The sequence below is a fragment of the Magnolia sinica genome, chromosome 2, assembly GCF_029962835.1.
Source record: "Magnolia sinica isolate HGM2019 chromosome 2, MsV1, whole genome shotgun sequence".
Taxonomy (NCBI): Eukaryota; Viridiplantae; Streptophyta; class Magnoliopsida; order Magnoliales; family Magnoliaceae; genus Magnolia; species Magnolia sinica.
In genome coordinates, this window is record NC_080574.1 from 37,672,566 (window position 1) to 37,690,113 (window position 17,548).

The window sequence follows — 17,548 nt, forward strand, 5'->3', positions numbered from 1 at the left end:
TCCAATCATAGACACTGACAACACATCACCTGTGCATGTCTCTTCATCATATATATATATTGCTCTCCTTGGAAGAATTCTCCGAGTTTTCTTTCTTCACTTTAGGATTTGTACAATCCTTCATGTGTCCATTCATCCCACAGTTCCAGTACTTTAATTTTCCTTTGCCCTTGCTCATGGATTTGGATCTAGGTCTTGAAGATCCTTTACCTCGCTCAGTATTCCTGCCTCTCATAAGCAGTGCATCAGAAGATGTCCCTATGCCGTCGTATATCTTTCTCATGGCCTTCCCTTCAAGGGATGAGATAACGGTGTCCACACTTAGGGACTTATTACCGATGCACAATGAGTCCCTGAATGACCCATACGATGTAGGAAGAAAATTCAACAACATACATGCCTGATCTTCATCTTCGACCACTTCCTCCATGTCCAGCAACTTGCAAATCAATTTATTAAAACTACTGCTGTGGGCCTCCATATCTCCACCTTTTGCCATCGTGAAGTTGAACAACTGTAGCTTCAAGTGTAGGCGATTCTCAGTGGACTTTTTAGTATAAAAGTCCTCTTAACTTTGCCCACAAACTGGCTACGGTTTTCTTCCTCAAGACATTGTAGAGGACCTTATCCGTGAGACACAAACGGATAGAGGATAAGGTGTTTTCATCAAGAGTATTCCCGTCTTTGTCACTCATAGACGATGGTCGCTCCTTAAGAGCCCTGTCTTCGCCTTGCTTAGTTAATAGGCTAATCATCTTAACTTTCCATAACTCAAAATTATTTTTCCCTGATTACTTCTCAATATTATACTCAGTGTTTCTCATTGAGACTGATCCTTCAGATTTAAGCCTGCACCCCAATGTTAGCTCTGATACCACTTGTTGGGGGAACCATGGAAGCACATAGAGATGAATCTAGGATAGCAATGCAATAACACCAAGGAAACACAAAGAACACAATGATTTTAACGTGGAAAAACCCTTTCGGGAAAAACAACCACGTCACAAAGTGACAAATGATCACTATGAAAGCAAAAATCACAAAGAGAAAGCTTACCCGATTCGAACAACCTTGAATCTCATCCTTGCTACACCCCTTTGAAACGCTAGGACGATTTAGAAACTGTTAGAATACATCTCAATCTCGTTTACACCTATATATTATATATATATATATATAGCCTTGGAAATAATCCCAAACGAAATCGGAAACAAATCCCGCAATTTCGCAGTTTTGCGAAAAATCTGCGTAGAATCTATCGATGCCATCGAAGATCCATCGATGGCCTCGAAACTAATCTGTCAATGCCATCGAACACTTATAGATGGCATCGAACTAACACCTCAACTGTCTAGAGACAAAACATGATTTTCGGAAAATTCTCGATGGCATCGAAAAAAGTGCCCAGTTAGTCCAGTGACCAACATAAGAAAATCCTGAAAATATAGATGGGATCAAACACTATTCGATGCCATCGACGAACAGGCTGTCGATGGCATCGACAGACCCTGTATTTGACTCGATTTAAGACCTCAAATACAACAGTGGCACTGGTAGCGTACGCTACCATAAACTCCCTCTTTTTTTTTTTTTGTAAGTATTCTTTCAATGTTTGTTTGTGGGGTCTTTTGAAAATGTTGGTGATTCACATACATTACATGTAGAAACACCTTGCATCAATCTGGACCATCCAAATTGTGGTTCCTATCGTGCCGACTCTACATCCATAAGGTTACACCCATCGGACAATCTTAACTGTTTGATTAGGGACTTGAAATTGTTCGGCTAGAGAAACTTTAGGTCTGATAAATGGTATTAGACTCATAAGTTAAAAAAATATAACTAAAGCCCTTACGAAAGGATTTTGAAAACCTTATCTGACTCCAGTGGCTTTGCTTTTGGTGATAGAAAATTTTGGGGATTTTGGATTACCCAAGATGCAAAACCGTTTGAATCGAAACTTCAGGGGTTTGATCGGCCCTATTAGAGAATACTATGGGTGGAATTTCAGCGGCATTGGACAAAAAATGAAGGAGAAAAGAGGAAGAGGATTTCCCCAATCTGACGTCCATGCAGTTGTGGGCCTTCGAATTTGATATTTTTGCTTGATTTTGAAGAAATTAAAGGTATATTTAGTAGTATTAGCTTCATTTTGTTATATTGTTATGCTTTTTTTTTTTTCCAATTTTTTCCATATTTGATTGCTTTATTTTTTCTATTTTTATTCTCTGTATGGTTGCCATTTTTTCATTTTATATTTATTTTTATTCTATCTTAGATGTTGGTTTTTCATTTATTTTTATTTTTATTCCATCTCAAGTGTTGTTTTTTCATTTTTATTCCAGCTCAGGTGTTTTTTTTTTTTTTTTTTTTTTTTTTTTTTTTTTTTTTTTTTTTTTTTTTTTTTTTTTTTTTTTTTTTTTTTTTTTTTTTTTTCATTTTTTAAAAAAAAATCCATTTTAGGTGCTGTTTTTTTTCTTTAATTCTTTGCTACGTTTATATTTATTTATATTATTTATCTTATTTTAATTAAAAAAATAAAAGTATCATGTAGCTTATGCTACACGCTATAGAGGGTTGAACGCCACGCTATATGCTACACGCTATTTAAAACACTTACTGATATATTGGTGGATATGAACAACATGGTTGACATGCGTTGGTCGCGTAATGGCAATGCCCATATCTTTTTATTTTTTATTTATATATTTTTTGGGGTCATAGGTAGGAAGCCTTCACTAAGGACACAAATCATAGCATTGATTGATGGATTGGAGCTGGTTTAATAGATTTGATGAACATCCTCATGAGAAGTATAAATGCCTTTTTTATTTTTTATTTTGCTTTCTCACTATATTTGCGTCTCCTTCACCAAAATATGCCACAAAGTACTATATCATGCCTATTTTGAGTGTGATTTACACAGCTTCGATTAATTGGTATGGTTTATATCTTTGAGTTTTACATATTTATTTTTCCTTTTTACCTGCATGTGCTGTTCCTATTACATAAGATATGCCTAGATGGCATGTACCACTTGATGCATGCATGTATGAGTTTATTTAGGTTAAATTTCATATTTTAGATATTTATCCAGGTTTCTTATTTTCTTAGTTTGTCTATTCTTTATTCTCTTCCACACCTTAGCCATTCCATATATGTTATGCTGCTTCTGTTGTAGTACAACTTTAAAACTATAGAAGAAGTCCATATACTCAAAAGTCAAAACTTTGAATTGAATGGTTGCCACTTTCTACACAAACAACGGTAGTGGTGCCACCTTGTGTACTAATACATGCGCATGTATAGTGCCACGTTGTGTTTTAATACATGCGCAGGTATATACCAAAAGTGCAGGACAAATCTCACATTTGGTAATTTCCAACATTCCCTATTTTCTAATGTTTTGAGGATTCTTTGGACATGAAAACTAATCAAATTCATACAAGGTTTTGAGTATCGGTAACGATACAATTGATACATGTAACTATATTGGCCAACATGTAATGTACATGGGAGTGAACCGGTCCGTTATATAAAAATGGGCAGTAACCCAGGTGTGTAACGATGTCGACCGTTATGCGTTATGGCCTCCATAATGGTTCATTATGGGGCCAATACAGATTTTTTTGGGGTATTTTTCAACAAGAAAAAGACCATAATGGGCGTTATGGGGGCTGTAACATCCTTTACGGTGCGCATTGTAACTGTAATGGTGGTGGCTGTTTTGGCTACTGATACCGTTACAGAATACCATGGTCGTAAGAGCTGATACAGGTCGTGTAGGTGGCAATACTAAACTGATATGGGTTGAATGGAAATAACGGCCCCATTTCAATTTTTTTATTAATTTTCAATTGTTTTGGCCAACTCGTTTTCCACTTTTTCTCTTCAACCCTGGGCAGAGCTCAAAACTCATTTTAGATTAGATCTAGGCTGAATTTGAGGTTGAAAACACAAGATTTGAGTAAAGATTCGGCAAATCAAAGTGATACGCACCATTGTAGGAAAAACCAAAGAAGGGGCAAACCATGGTTTTTTTTCTTTTCATTTTCTTATTCATCTTCATTTTTTTTTTTCCGTATTCGCTCTGCCCTATTCCACGAAATCATGCTTGATTTGTGTTTCCTTAGGGCTGATTTGGTCGACTTTTAGTGGGTTATGCTGATGAACAACATTATTATCAAAGAATGGTCTGATATACAACTGAATATGTGTTAAAACACACGAAAAAGATAGACTCTGGTTTTTACATTTTTTTTTTTTTAAATTTCCATATAAAATTTCAAGAGTGTTGGGAAAAAAATCAGCCAATACTGGCTCATATCATCCAATACGGGTTTGATACGGTCTGATTCACACCCTATATTGTCTCATGTTTGGGTCCGTCCGATTTCCCTGATCCGAATATTCAAAACCTTGGTTATGGATGATACATTTTTTTAAATTAAATTGATAAGATCTTGTACTGAATGGATGGTTCAGAATCAGATTGATGAATGGATCTTTTTCTTGTTGTAAATGGTCTGGACTGCCCATTTTTCTGGATATTTGATATGAGGGGATCCTTTGACTAGCAGAACTTTGGCTTACTGCTGTTGAAGGGTTGGCTGCATCAAATGGATGGTTAGTCCAGATGAATTGATTGTAGTGTCCATATGTCCAAATGCGTGTTGACATTTCTCTGAGCACTGTAACCATGAGGTCACTGGTGCATGTTTTCTGTTTACACATATTATACATTTCATCCACTAAGCTAAAATGTTCTTCTGATTTTGATCTGGATATTTTGTGAGCACCACAAAGTTATACTTTTTGCATTGTTTTTGTGAAGGAACGGTACTATGTCGGACGTGAGATGTATGAGAGGACAACCGATTTTTTCAAGTAAACCTCTTAATTGCTTTCTTCTTTGGAAATAACTGTTCAGTTTTAAATGCAGTATGTTCTGTATAATTCTGGATATACTTCATGTGCTCATTTTATGGAAACTCCTCAGTCTTCATGGAATGTCGCCATAGGTCGGTTTGCAGAGGCTTGGAAACTTTAGCAGCAAGTCATGCTGGCCGTGCAGCTATATTATTTCTTTTACAACTAGATGGTCCCACATTAATTTACACTCTTTTCTTAGTTAAAAATTTGCAGTTCATGTTATAATCTAGAGTGATAGGTCTTCCAACCCTAGAATTCGAGGACTGCCACGGGTGTATTGAACAGGCCAAAGGTTTAAAAAAAAAATCAAGGTGCAACACAAATTTTGATGGAGGGACACAAAAAAGAAGCTTCCATGAAGGGACACCTTTTGAGAGAAGTTTCTACTTGGTGTCTGTTTTCTCATGAGTAATATCTTGTTTCGTAGGTCACCTTGAGATTATTGCAACATTTCATGCATTTTTCAATATTTGATCATTTTGGATATTTTCTCTCCTTCCATATTGAAATTGCACTCATTCCTTTTAAAAATATTACTTTGCTCATCCCTTTTCAATATATGTTGGATTTAAAGTTTGAAATCAGCTTGGAGAGGGATTTTGATGATCTGTGTGGTGTTTTAATATGGAATGGGTTAATTAGGAACCATCACTATACTCAATCACAACTAGATTTGATTTACACAAATGAAGCCATGGAAAAGGCTTAGAGAGCCAAAGTGAAACGTAGAAGGAAAATAAAAATGTCGAGTACTCCATGCAAAGGCAATTGGTGCATTACGTACATACTGAATGTGAATGGAAAGCAGTTGGCTAGACCATTTCCGGGTTCCACCATGTGTTAACATGTTGTATAAAAAAGTAATGATCTTTCTCGAAAACAACCGTGTACAATCTTATAAGCATACTTATGTTATATATTTGGTGCAGCTTTTTGTTGTGTATTTTGAAAAGAAAATCTTAGATGCAAACTAGTCTTTTTTTTTTTTTTTTTTTTTTTTGAGGGATCGCTAAAATTTTATTAATGGAACATACAAAGAAGCAAAAGAAGGGGCTGATTATGAAGGATATTCGCTCCCGATAGAACAAAGAATTCAAATGCCAAGAAGAAACAAAAAATTCTGAACATAATATGCAAATAGCCTGTGAGGACTTAAGTCCTAGCAACCACATTCATTTTGGTTCTCCTAAACACCTCCGGTAGGTTATTGGATATGTTATGGAAGCATCTTTTGTTACGCTATGTCCATATTGGCCACATCCCTGCAAGATGGGAAAATCTCGCAGGAACTTCCCTTTGGGACAACAGAACCCTTCACACCAAGCTAAAAAAGGAGCCAGTCTGAAAAAGGTAGAAGAATATCCACCACATGACTCGAGCAGAAACACAATACATAAATGGACGACTAACCAGTTCTGCCTCCTGACGGCACTAGAGCCTCGTGTTCTTGGAGATATGATTACCATTAGATTTTTCGAAGGTAAAATGAGTAACGTTAAAATCTCCTTTGATACACCAGGGAAAATCCCATCTAGACTTGATGGAGTTCTGGTAATCCTATAGGAGTTGAAGAGAGACCGAGGAAGAAAGGCCATAAATAGAGGAAAAATCCATTTGAAACCCGAGGATGGATTTCTTAGAATAACCGAAGTAGAGGAGCTGTATAGGGAGTCTTTTAAAATCCAGGAGCAGGCGTCCCATGCGATTATAATCCCCTTCCCCCAAAGTTCCTCTAGCCTCCAAAAAGAAGTATTCTTTGTGGCGAAGGCTTCGAATGGAGTTATGGATGGCTTTACATACTGCAACGAGCTTCGTTTCTTGGAAAGTGATGATATTGGCTTTGAATTTCTAGAGGAAATCTTTAATTTGGGTGCGTTTAGAGCTACTACCCAGACCCCTGATGTTCCGGGAGATTATCGTAATGAAGCAACCAACTTATCATTTCGGCTAGATTTGGCCGACCGGGAACTTGAAGCTCCATCATAGTTGATGGAAGATTTAAGTTTGACGAGTTCTCTTTGACCCATAGGAGATCTGTTACTTTTCCTTGCTTCCATGGTGGTTGATGCCTCACGATTTTTAATGAAATGCATGAGGGCAATGTAGTCTTCCTCCTTATCACTGAATGATATGCCCACTGAAGATCCGAAGTCCATTAGCCCTTCTTTGACCTTTAGAGGGTCCTTGCATTTGGTGAAGATAAGAGTTTGGATCCCAAGGAAGGTTGAGGCTAATGAGTTGAGGACCTGTGTGGGTTAACAGAGTTCCTGAAACAACCTGAATCGTAGAAATATCCATAACGAAAGGGTTAGAAGAGACTAGGTTTTGGGCAGGGACCAAGGCCCATTCCCTGGAGGGGTAGATGAAAGAAGTCCGAAGTTTACGAGAAGAGGAAGGGTTTCAGAGAGGAAAGTATCAAAATGGGGGGAAGGTAGATTGTTGGAGATGATGGTCCAATCTGAGATGGATGGAGAAAGAGAGGGACACGTGGATCCATCGCAAGAGAGGAAAGAAGGGGGTGACCCACTTCATTATTTGAGGTGCAGACTTGGGGATTGGAGACCGGGGGGGGGGGGGGTTAAGGCTATGGAGAGTCCACGTCATTCCTTTCCTCGTCCTCATAATTGTCAACTACTGAGTCCGTCGAAGAACGAGACAAGGATTGGTCGATGGGTGACGTCATTAGCCCACACATTGAAACAATTGGAGGGAGGGCGAGGATGTCGACATCTCTGACGCCAGGAAGATCTTGAGCCTGTCGAAGAGATATCTCAAGCCCAACAACCAGATATGTGGAGGTGCCACTTGTAAAGGCGCCATGATTAGGGACCTCACACATGGTCACCACAGAAATATGAAGAGTCGGTAAGTCGAGGTTTGCAAAGGGGATGCATGTGTTGGATATTTTTTGTTGAGATCTTGCAGAGTTAGGGGTGTGAGATGAGGGTAGATGACGCTTGTTCAGTAGGGGGATTTGCGCTTGAGCTTGAGAGATGCGTCGAAGTGTGTGTTAGGCCAATGCACATGGGAGAGGGCAAGACGCCATGTAGGATGGGAGCGACCAGTGGTCCTGCAGAGTATGGGAGGGGATGGCCTCCTTTGTCGAGGTCGATCGCTGGATGCAAGAGACTGCCATGATTTTTGGCTTGAGAGACGGAAGGCTAATTCGTTGAAACTGAAATTTTGAGTGCCATAGGCCTTGATCTAATGGTCACAGAGGAAGGAGTTGAGATCAGATTTTTCTTTCTGATCTTGATCCTGGCAGATCTTACCTTCGACCCCGATTCCGTTGCCTGATTGAACGCAAGAACTTCACCACGCAAGAACCTAGGGCCAAAAGGAATTCTTGATTCCAATTGGGACGCTTGAGAAGAGAGCCTAGAGTTCACTAGAGCCAAAGGGGGAGAAGTTCTCCCATCTGCAGATGGAGGTCAGGAGGCTGTCCTGGCTGTGGGCTTCGATCGATAGGTTGAGGTCCAGGGTAGTCCCCAGTTGGTGGTTGAGGAGGAAATCCATCTTTGAAAGGGGTTTGAGATCGTAAGATCCGACCGTCAAGTTTCACTTGGAAGCCAACCAATGATGAATGTCGGAGGGGGAGGCACCCAGACCCGATTGAATGACTAAATTATTGGCGAAAGCAGGCAAAGCCTCTATGATAATCGATTGATCAACAGAGATGATGGGGCCCTCCTTTGAGAGAGACGTGCACGTCCATGGGGAAGAGAAGGTCGGCGGTGAGAAAGGGAGAGGAGTCCTTAAACACTTCTTTGACAAATTGACCTCCCAAGGCCTGCGAGCACCCTTCTTGTTTCGAACTGGACGTGAGTTTGGAGATGTAGGAGATGAAACCCCCTTACGAGGCCGAGGCTGGGGCCCGAACTGAGCTTTGTGAACCGATATACACCTTCCATTGAAGGCCACATCGTGGAGAGAGCAGATCATGGCCATGGCTTCTTGTGGGGAACCCATGCGAACGAAAGGGAACCCTCAGTGAGTAGTCGATCCTCTAATCCGGGGCAGGACGATTTCTTTGATTTCTCCTTTCTTCCTCAAAATACGATTCAACTTGTATTCGTCCCAATCGGCAAGGATTTTGGAAACGAAAAGTGTCAGGTTAGCCGCAAATTCTAAGATCGGAAGGGTGTTGTGGCGATGATCAGTTTCCTTGGATTTCCTTCTATTGACAGTGATCCAGCCCCCTTCGTTTCTTGATTTCTCCTGGACAGACCCCTTGCCCTTAGATATGGCTGGAGCTCTGCTGAGGAGTCCTCATTGACCAGCACTGAAATGGGTAGTCCCCAGTTGGTGGTTGAGGAGGAAATCCATCTTTGAAAGGGGTTTGAGATCGTAAGATCCGACCATCAAGTTTCACTTGGAAGCCAACCAATGATGAATGTCGGAGGGGGAGGCACCCAGACCCGATTGAATGACTAAATTATTGGCGAAAGCAGGCAAAGCCTCTATGATAATCGATTGATCAATAGAGATGATGGGGCCCTCCTTTGAGAGAGACGTGCATGTCCATGGGGAAGAGAAGGTCGGCGGTGAGAAATGGAGAGGAGTCCCTAAACACTTCTTTGACAAATTGACCTCCCAAGGCCTGCTAGCACCCTTCTTGTTTCGAACTGGGCATGAGTTTGGAGATGTAGGAGATGAAACCCCCTTACGAGGCCGAGGCTGGGGCCCGACCCGAACTTTTTGAACCGATATACACCGTCCATTAAAGCCCACATTGTGGAGAGAGAGATCACGGCCATGGCTTCTTGTGGGGAACCCATGCGAACGAAAGGGAACCCTCAATGAGTAGCCGATCCTCTAATCTGGGGCTGGACGATTTCTTTGATTTCTCCTTTCTTCCTCAAAATACGATTCAATTTGTATTCGTCCCAATCGGCAAGGATTTTGGAAACGAAAAGTGTCAGGTAAGCCGCAAATTCTGTGACCGGAGGGGTGTTGTGGCGATGATCAGTTTCCTTGGATTTCCTTCTATTGACAGTGATCCAACCCCCTTCATTTCTTGATTTTTCCTGGGCAGACCCCTTGCCCTTAGATATGGCTGGAGCTTTGCTGAGGAGTCCTTGACCAGCACTGAAGTGGGGAGAGCTTCTCTCTCTTTGATTTGAGATGTCTTGTATAGAACGAGGAGAAGATCCATTCCCTCGAAAGCAGTATTCCATGTGCCATTGGCCGGATACCTCGAGGATGACCTTGTTAGATTCTTAAATCCGGTCTTCAACTTCCAGCCAACGATCCCTTTCTTCTGTACTCACCAGCCAGCAATCCCTTTATGAATCATTTTTCCTGACCCCTCTCTTCTCTACTTACCAGAATGTTGAGGATTTTATCTCTATATTACCACCCCCCCCCCCCCCCCCCCAACACACGCACACACACACACACACACCAAACTATACACCTTTTACAATTGGAGACTAGCACTCAGCTTTTGATTTTATCATTCTTGCACGTCTTTAGCAGGAGCTGCAATATTGACAGTTCTATTCTTTTGTAGGAATCCACTTAACTCTAGTTTTCTAAACAAATTGCTAGCTAATGCTTTAACAAATGCAGATATATGATCTTCTGGCTTGTGGTACTCAGCGGCAAATTCTCATTTGCCTATTTTCTGCAGGAAAGTGTGATTCTGAATATTGCTAAGTAATTGTTGTTGATTTCATGGTCATCCTTTTGATCTGTAGCTTCTTTTGACATTTCCATTACTGATATATGCAGATCAGGCCATTGGTGAAACCAACCAAGGTTATTGTTACTCTCGATGGGATAGAGTACTCATGGCATGATTTTGTATCTAAAAGTAAGTGCACACTGTATTCAATTCCTTCTTATTATAACATGTCACAGATTTTCCAACTTTGCCATTTTGTTTTAAGAGGATCTCACACATTTCCTTCATGGAATAATTTGCAATGTCGTTTCAGAATGCATTTCTGCCGGTTTTTGTTCTGATACACACACACACAAAACACTGCTGAAAGAACAGTGAGAAGTGACTGGTCTGTCATTTTTGTTTTATTTTTAATGGCCATTGTAACAAGTTATAAAGGCCAGCATGTTTACTGTTGGGGGATATGCAAGAAAAACATCCTTGACTTCTCTCTTGAAAGGAATTCGAGTTATGCATTTTTTAAAAGTTGTTCATGAGATGAAAACATGCTACATTTTGCCTAATACGGTGAGAGAAACCTCCCTCAGACATAAAAGAGATGGAAAATAGTGTTTTGCAAGTATTCATGCATAATGCATATACTGGACATCATTTCAGTGGCGCTTTGAGGCACATGCCTCAAGGTGATTCACATGGAAACAAATGTTAAGGTGCACCTTATTGAAATGTTCTCTTCATTTCCAGGGAGCATATAAAGCTTTGTTACACATTGATGAATCCCCTTTTATAAAGTTGATATGGGGTAATTATCTTTTAGGGTCTTTCTGTTTGTTCGTACATATTCCTTTTACTTTTGTCTCATATGACTTGCAAATTAGGGATAGACCATCACACTTGATATCCATTCCTGCGAGCTGAATCACTGATCTCCTTACTGAAGTCCATAATTTCTTTCTAGCATACTTGGTCGCATTTCCCATTCTGTTTGGAAAGATGACAAATGCACATGTCTGGAAGCTCTTCTTTGGCAGTGAGGATTCCTAAAAGGATTTTGGGTCTCCATCCATGATGGTACCTTAAAGTGGTTGGAGTCTGACAGCTCTCATCAGCATTTGCATGGCATCTTCTCCAACATCTCTGATGCAGGACATGAAAAATTAAATATGATATGCAAGATTGCAGGCTTAGATCACACCAATTCAGAAACAATCACGCAAATTCCACATCCCACACGAAAATCCAAACATTCAATTAAAGGGGAATCTATGCGGGTCCAAGCCGACACAGGCTAGGACTGGACCAATAAAAATTAGAAACCAAACGATGTCAAAGGGAAATAAAATCAACTACTCATGCATAAAAAATCAGTCCCTAATCCAAGGGATTCCCTAATTTCAATTCAAGGAACCCTAAGGTGATAGAAAGGGGCAAATCAATTAGGGATCATGTAATCTAGGGTTATGATTCATGAAAAACGGCTATGAGAGGATAAAAGAGGATAAAAACCTGAGCCAAAAGATGATCCCGCGTGTGGACAGCAACAATGGCCCAGACGGACGTGCGCGTGATCCCGGCCGCACGTGTGTGGGGCCCACTATTCAGAAAAAGGCCACCTTGACCCTGGTCGGCCAGGGATGGACTCCAAAACCTCCAAATTTCAGCTCGATCCGATGTACGGTTTGTGCGTAGTGCTCCGCCGAAGTTTTAGCTCGCCTGCGGGCCGAAATCTGGAAACCTGCTTCAATGAAGAAATCTAATGCAACAAAAGGACAAATTCGAAGTACGGATGGTGGGGGAAGATGGAAAAAAAAGATGATGGAAGATGGGGGTGAATGGGGATCGATGTGGCTTCGCACCACGGTAGTTAGCCCTTCGAAAAGGGAGGGCTTCGCACCCACTTTTGAATTCTTCCACAACTCACGAAGAGAGCAGAAAAATAAAGCAAGAATTTTTTTATTAACTTCAATGAATGAAAAGAACTACAAGGGGTGCCTATTTATAGGGAGAACCCTATACCCAAAAACTCGCACCATGTGCGACACCTATTACTTGGCGATGAAGTAAACTAAAATAAAAACCAAACGAGGAAATCTAAAGCGTTCACGATGTTCTAAATAATAACAATAAGCAAAACCTAAAATATAAAACCAATCTGACGAGTGGGCCACGATCATGAGATCCCATGGTGGGCTTTTCTTGACTATCGGGCCACTTTTCTGAACCAAAACTTGACTTCTAGGTAGGAGGCCCTCCCTGAACGTCGTCATCAAGGCAGATCGATGGTGGGGTCCTCCATCTACGTACGTACGTGCGTAGGGGGGCGGCGTGAGTGCGCGCGTGCACGTGATGTCCCCATCAATTCTCCCCGGCTGTAAAGATTTCGCCACTGGCAAAATAAAACTCCTGAACCGCTCCAGGATGTCTGAATCAAGTCTCTGAAGCTCCTCCTCAGTGAGCCACGTGCTGTCTGAAGCTGGGCGTAACTTCCATTTAACCACGTACTTCTGAAACCCGCCGTCCGACGTTGAAACTATCTAATGGTCCTGGATATCCTTTATTTCCTTTTTGGGTGTGTGAAGGTTAGGTATGGGAGATAGAGGCTGGGAAAATGAGTCGGGAATGATAGGTATGGGAGGTAGAGGCTGGGAAGATGGGTCGGGATGGGTAAGTATGGGAGGTAGAGGCTGGGAACATGGGTTGGGACGGGTAGGTATGGGATGTAGAGGCTGGAAAAATGGGTTGTGAAGGATATATATGGGAGGTAGAGGCTGGGAAAATGGGTTGGGACGGGTAGGTATGGGACGTAGAGGCTGGAAAAATGGGTCGAGAAGGGTAGGTATGGGAGGTAGAGGCTGGGAAGAAAGGTTAGGAACAGTAGATATGGGAGGTAGAGGTTGGGAAAATGGGTTGGGAAGGGGCCATGGTTCAAGGGATAAATATGAGGAATCAGGATGGGTGGGCGAAGGGCCGGACAAAGTATCAGTGGTCCTCTGAAAAGTAACTAAATCCTCCACATCGGATGTGAAACTAATTCCCATGAAAGGTGGAAGATCTATCTCATACACATTGAGACCGTTTCGTTTTATAATTTTGACGGGTCTAGCGCTACACGCGTGTAACTTACGAACGTCCCTCGAAGGATACCGCTCGGGCCTGATGCGGACCATCACAGAGTCCCCAATATTGAATCCTTTGAAACATTTATATTGGTCTGTAGAAAATGTGTAATGTTCATTATTAGTCATGATCTTCTGCCTGATTTCTTGATGCCATGAATGAATGTGATGCGCAAAAGACTCTGCAGACTCTGACGGCCTATGGGACAGTGACATAGGGACAAGATCAATAAGTTTCCTAGGTTTATAATCAGTAACGACTTCACAAGGACTTAGACCTGTGGACCTATCGACAAACTTATTCAACGTGAACTCGGTTGTAGGTATTACGATGTCCCATATTCTGGTGTGCTCTATATCCTTCCTAGGGGACTCATCCGATAGATCATCAGGAAAGATATCACGTAACTCATCCATTACCGGAATGACCTCAGTGGGTAACTCTACACTAGCCGCTGGTACACTCTCTCCAGCCACAAGGCCACACATGTTGTACCCCTCAAAATAGTGGTCTTTTTATCTCTCTTGGGGTGGGTGTCTGGGTGCACACCCATAATTGATTCCTTGACCAACTCCATTCATTGGTGTATCCTCCAGGCCACCTGCTTGAGATTGGACATCTACCCCAATGGTGGGGTTTGTCCTAGCGATGGTCTTTAGTCGGGTAATGCGTACATCAAGCTGTTCACAGCATTGGTCCATTTCCAAGCGCTTAATCATAGACTCTAACGTCTGAGATATCTTGTTTAGTGACTCTTGCAATTGTTCCATGTTTAGTGTAGGGTGCAAACCGAAACCGCGACCCGTACGTGTGGGCCTATATTGACTTGCTCAACCTAAAGACCTTCTATGACAACTATATGCGTCTAAAAACTAAATGACCCTACGAGACTCTATATGAAGGAGACTACACATTGTTACTAAAATTCAGCTATATATGATGGACTGAATGCATGAAGGACTCAAACAAACTAAACCCTAAATATGTGGTGAATTCCCCTACAAGAACCCTAGGCTCTGATACCAAATTTGATGCAGGACATGAAAAATTAAATATGATATGCAAGATTGCAGGCTTAGATCACACCAATTCAGAAACAATCACGCAAATTCCACATCCCACACGAAAATCCAAACATTCAATTAAAGGGGAATCTATGCGGGTCCAAGCCGACACAGGCTAGGACTGGACCAATAAAAATTAGAAACCAAACGATGTCAAAGGGAAATAAAATCAACTACTCATGCATAAAAAAATCAGTCCCTAATCCAAGGGATTCCCTAATTTCAATTCAAGGAACCCTAAGGTGATAGAAAGGGGCAAATCAATTAGGGATCATGTAATCTAGGGTTATGATTCATGAAAAACGGCTATGAGAGGATAAAAGAGGATAAAAACCTGAGCCAAAAGATGATCCCGCGTGTGGACAGCAACAATGGCCCAGACGGACGTGCGCGTGATCCTGGCCGCACGTGTGTGGGGCCCACTATTCAGAAAAAGGCCACCTTGACCCTGGTCGGCCAGGTATGGACTCCAAAACCTCCAAATTTCAGCTCGATCCGATGTACGGTTTGTGCGTGGTGCTTCGCCGAAGTTTCAGCTCGCCGAAATCTGGAAACCTGCTTCAATGAAGAAATCTAATGCAACAAAAGGACAAATTCGAAGTACGGATGGTGGGGGAAGATGGAAAAAAAAGATGATGGAAGATGGGGGTGAATGGAGATCGATGTGGCTTCGCACCACGGTAGTTAGCCCTTCGAAAAGGGAGGGCTTCGCACCCACTTTTGAATTCTTCCACAACTCACGAAGAGAGCAGAAAAATAAAGCAGGAATTTTTTTATTAACTTCAATGAATGAAAAGAACTACAAGGGGTGCCTATTTATAGGGAGAACCCTATACCCAAAAACTCGCACCATGTGCGACACCTATTACTTGGCGATGAAGTAAACTAAAATAAAAACCAAACGAGGAAATCTAAAGCGTTCACGATGTTCTAAATAATAACAATAAACAAAACCTAAAATATAAAACCAATCTGACGAGTGGGCCACGATCATGAGATCCCATGGTGGGCTTTTCTTGACTATCGGGCCACTTTTCTGAACCAAAACTTGACTTCTAGGTAGGAGGCCCTCCCTGAACGTCGTCATCAAGGCAGATCGATGGTGGGGTCCTCCATCTACGTACGTACGTGCGTAGGGGTGGCGGCGTGAGTGCGCGTGTGCACGTGATGTCCCCATCAATCTCTACTGGAGTTTAAAGCATTCGGTGAGACGAGTCAGCATGGAGGGAGAGTGTGGATGAAGAGACGAGAGAGATGACTACAGTCCGGCTTAAGAGAAAGTGGAAGGAAATCATTACTATCTTTGTGGGCCCACCTTCGATGTCAACTGTCCATCATGTGGGCCCACCTTCAGTGTCCACCATCCATCATTTGAGTACCACTTTTGATATGGACCATGCATTGTGTGCGGTCCACCATCGTGGGTCATTCATCATGTGGCCCCACCTTCGATGTGATGGGAGAGAGATTGTAAAGAGAAGAACGGAAGGCAATTGGGAATTTCTTAAAAAGTTGAGGGACAACCTTGTCCCAAAAAAAGCCCTAAATCGTCTACCTGCTTTAGCGAAATAAGCTCTTAAAAAATAATGTAAACCCTCCTTAAAGAATTAAGAGGTAAAACCTCTTATGTCTAAATTAGTTGATGTAAAATTAGACCTTTACCAAACAATCTATTTTCGAAAAATAAATGACTTTTTATTTTATTTTATAAATATGCACTTATTTGTAGAGATGCCAAACGGCTCCTAAGGAGGAGAAATGAAAAGAATTGGAAGAAAAGTGGAAAAATGGGTATTGGGGCTGGTTTTTATTGGAAAATGACTGTTTTTTTTGGACCGGGACTGATACAATATTGTTTTTTAATGGTGATCGATTCAACCTTGAATTGTGTAACAGTTCCCGCTGATACAGTCTCGGCACACCTTGGATGACAATGATTGAGCTAGAGGATATTGTATCTGGATTCTTTTATGTGACTTTGTATTAGGAAGTCAGAACTTCATTGGAAGACCTTCTGAGTATTGAGGAGATCAATTGGAAGCAATTATTGCGTAGTGAGTAGATTAAAGAGGTGACGACAACACTGCACATTTCCATGGGACTAATGGAAGGCGTGCAGTGAACATGATTTCAATGATCTCTAATGGAGGGAGACCTTAGTTGAGAAAAAAAGGAAGATTTATGACTAATTTTTTACGATTTTCTGTGCAACGCTCTTTGAAACCTTTCCCTTGAGGCTTGTGCTTTGCGGTTTGCTTTTTGAAAGAATCTCAGAAGAGGTAGTGGAGGATCTGGAAAGAAGATTTTAGAAGTTGAGATCAAGGCTATCATTTTTAATGCTAAAGGAGATTGAACTCCAGGCCCCGATGGATATATCCTTTGGCTTTTTACCGAAGATGTTGGGAGTTTGTGGGAGGGCATTTAACAGCAGTGATGGCTGAATTTTGTAATCAGGAAGAAATTGGTCACTAGTTGAGGTCCTCCATAGCTTTCATTCCTATGAGAGATGCGGCTGTTTTAGTTTCAGTCTACTGACTGATAAACCTCATTTGTAATATTTACAACATCGAGGCCAAAGTGTTGATAAGGAGATCTCAAGTTTTATTTCATTATCATAGAGTGCTTTCATCCCAGGAAGATCAATGGGCCATTCATTGCCAATGAACTATCTGATGAGTACAAAAGAAAAGGGTGCAAAGGCTTCCTTTCCAAAGCTGATTTTGCCACGGCCTATGACTGTGTTAACTGGAACTTCCTTATCCAGACTCTTGGTCACATAGGCTTTAAGAGAAAGAGATAGAGGTGGATG

General features: G+C 41.5%; 1 protein-coding gene across 4 annotated transcripts in view; it reads left to right on the forward strand.

Annotated features, from left to right (window-relative positions):
* The window catches only part of LOC131236972 (callose synthase 9), a 181,408-nt gene that overhangs the window by 70,618 nt on the left and 93,242 nt on the right, over nt 1-17,548 (forward strand). For all 4 annotated transcript variants that reach the window (XM_058234558.1, XM_058234560.1, XM_058234561.1 and 1 more), the window contains 3 exons: nt 4,835-4,887; nt 10,504-10,559; nt 10,661-10,747. In XM_058234558.1, coding sequence (XP_058090541.1) covers nt 4,835-4,887; nt 10,504-10,559; nt 10,661-10,747 — 196 coding nt within the window. The remainder of the gene's footprint in view (nt 1-4,834; nt 4,888-10,503; nt 10,560-10,660; nt 10,748-17,548) is intronic.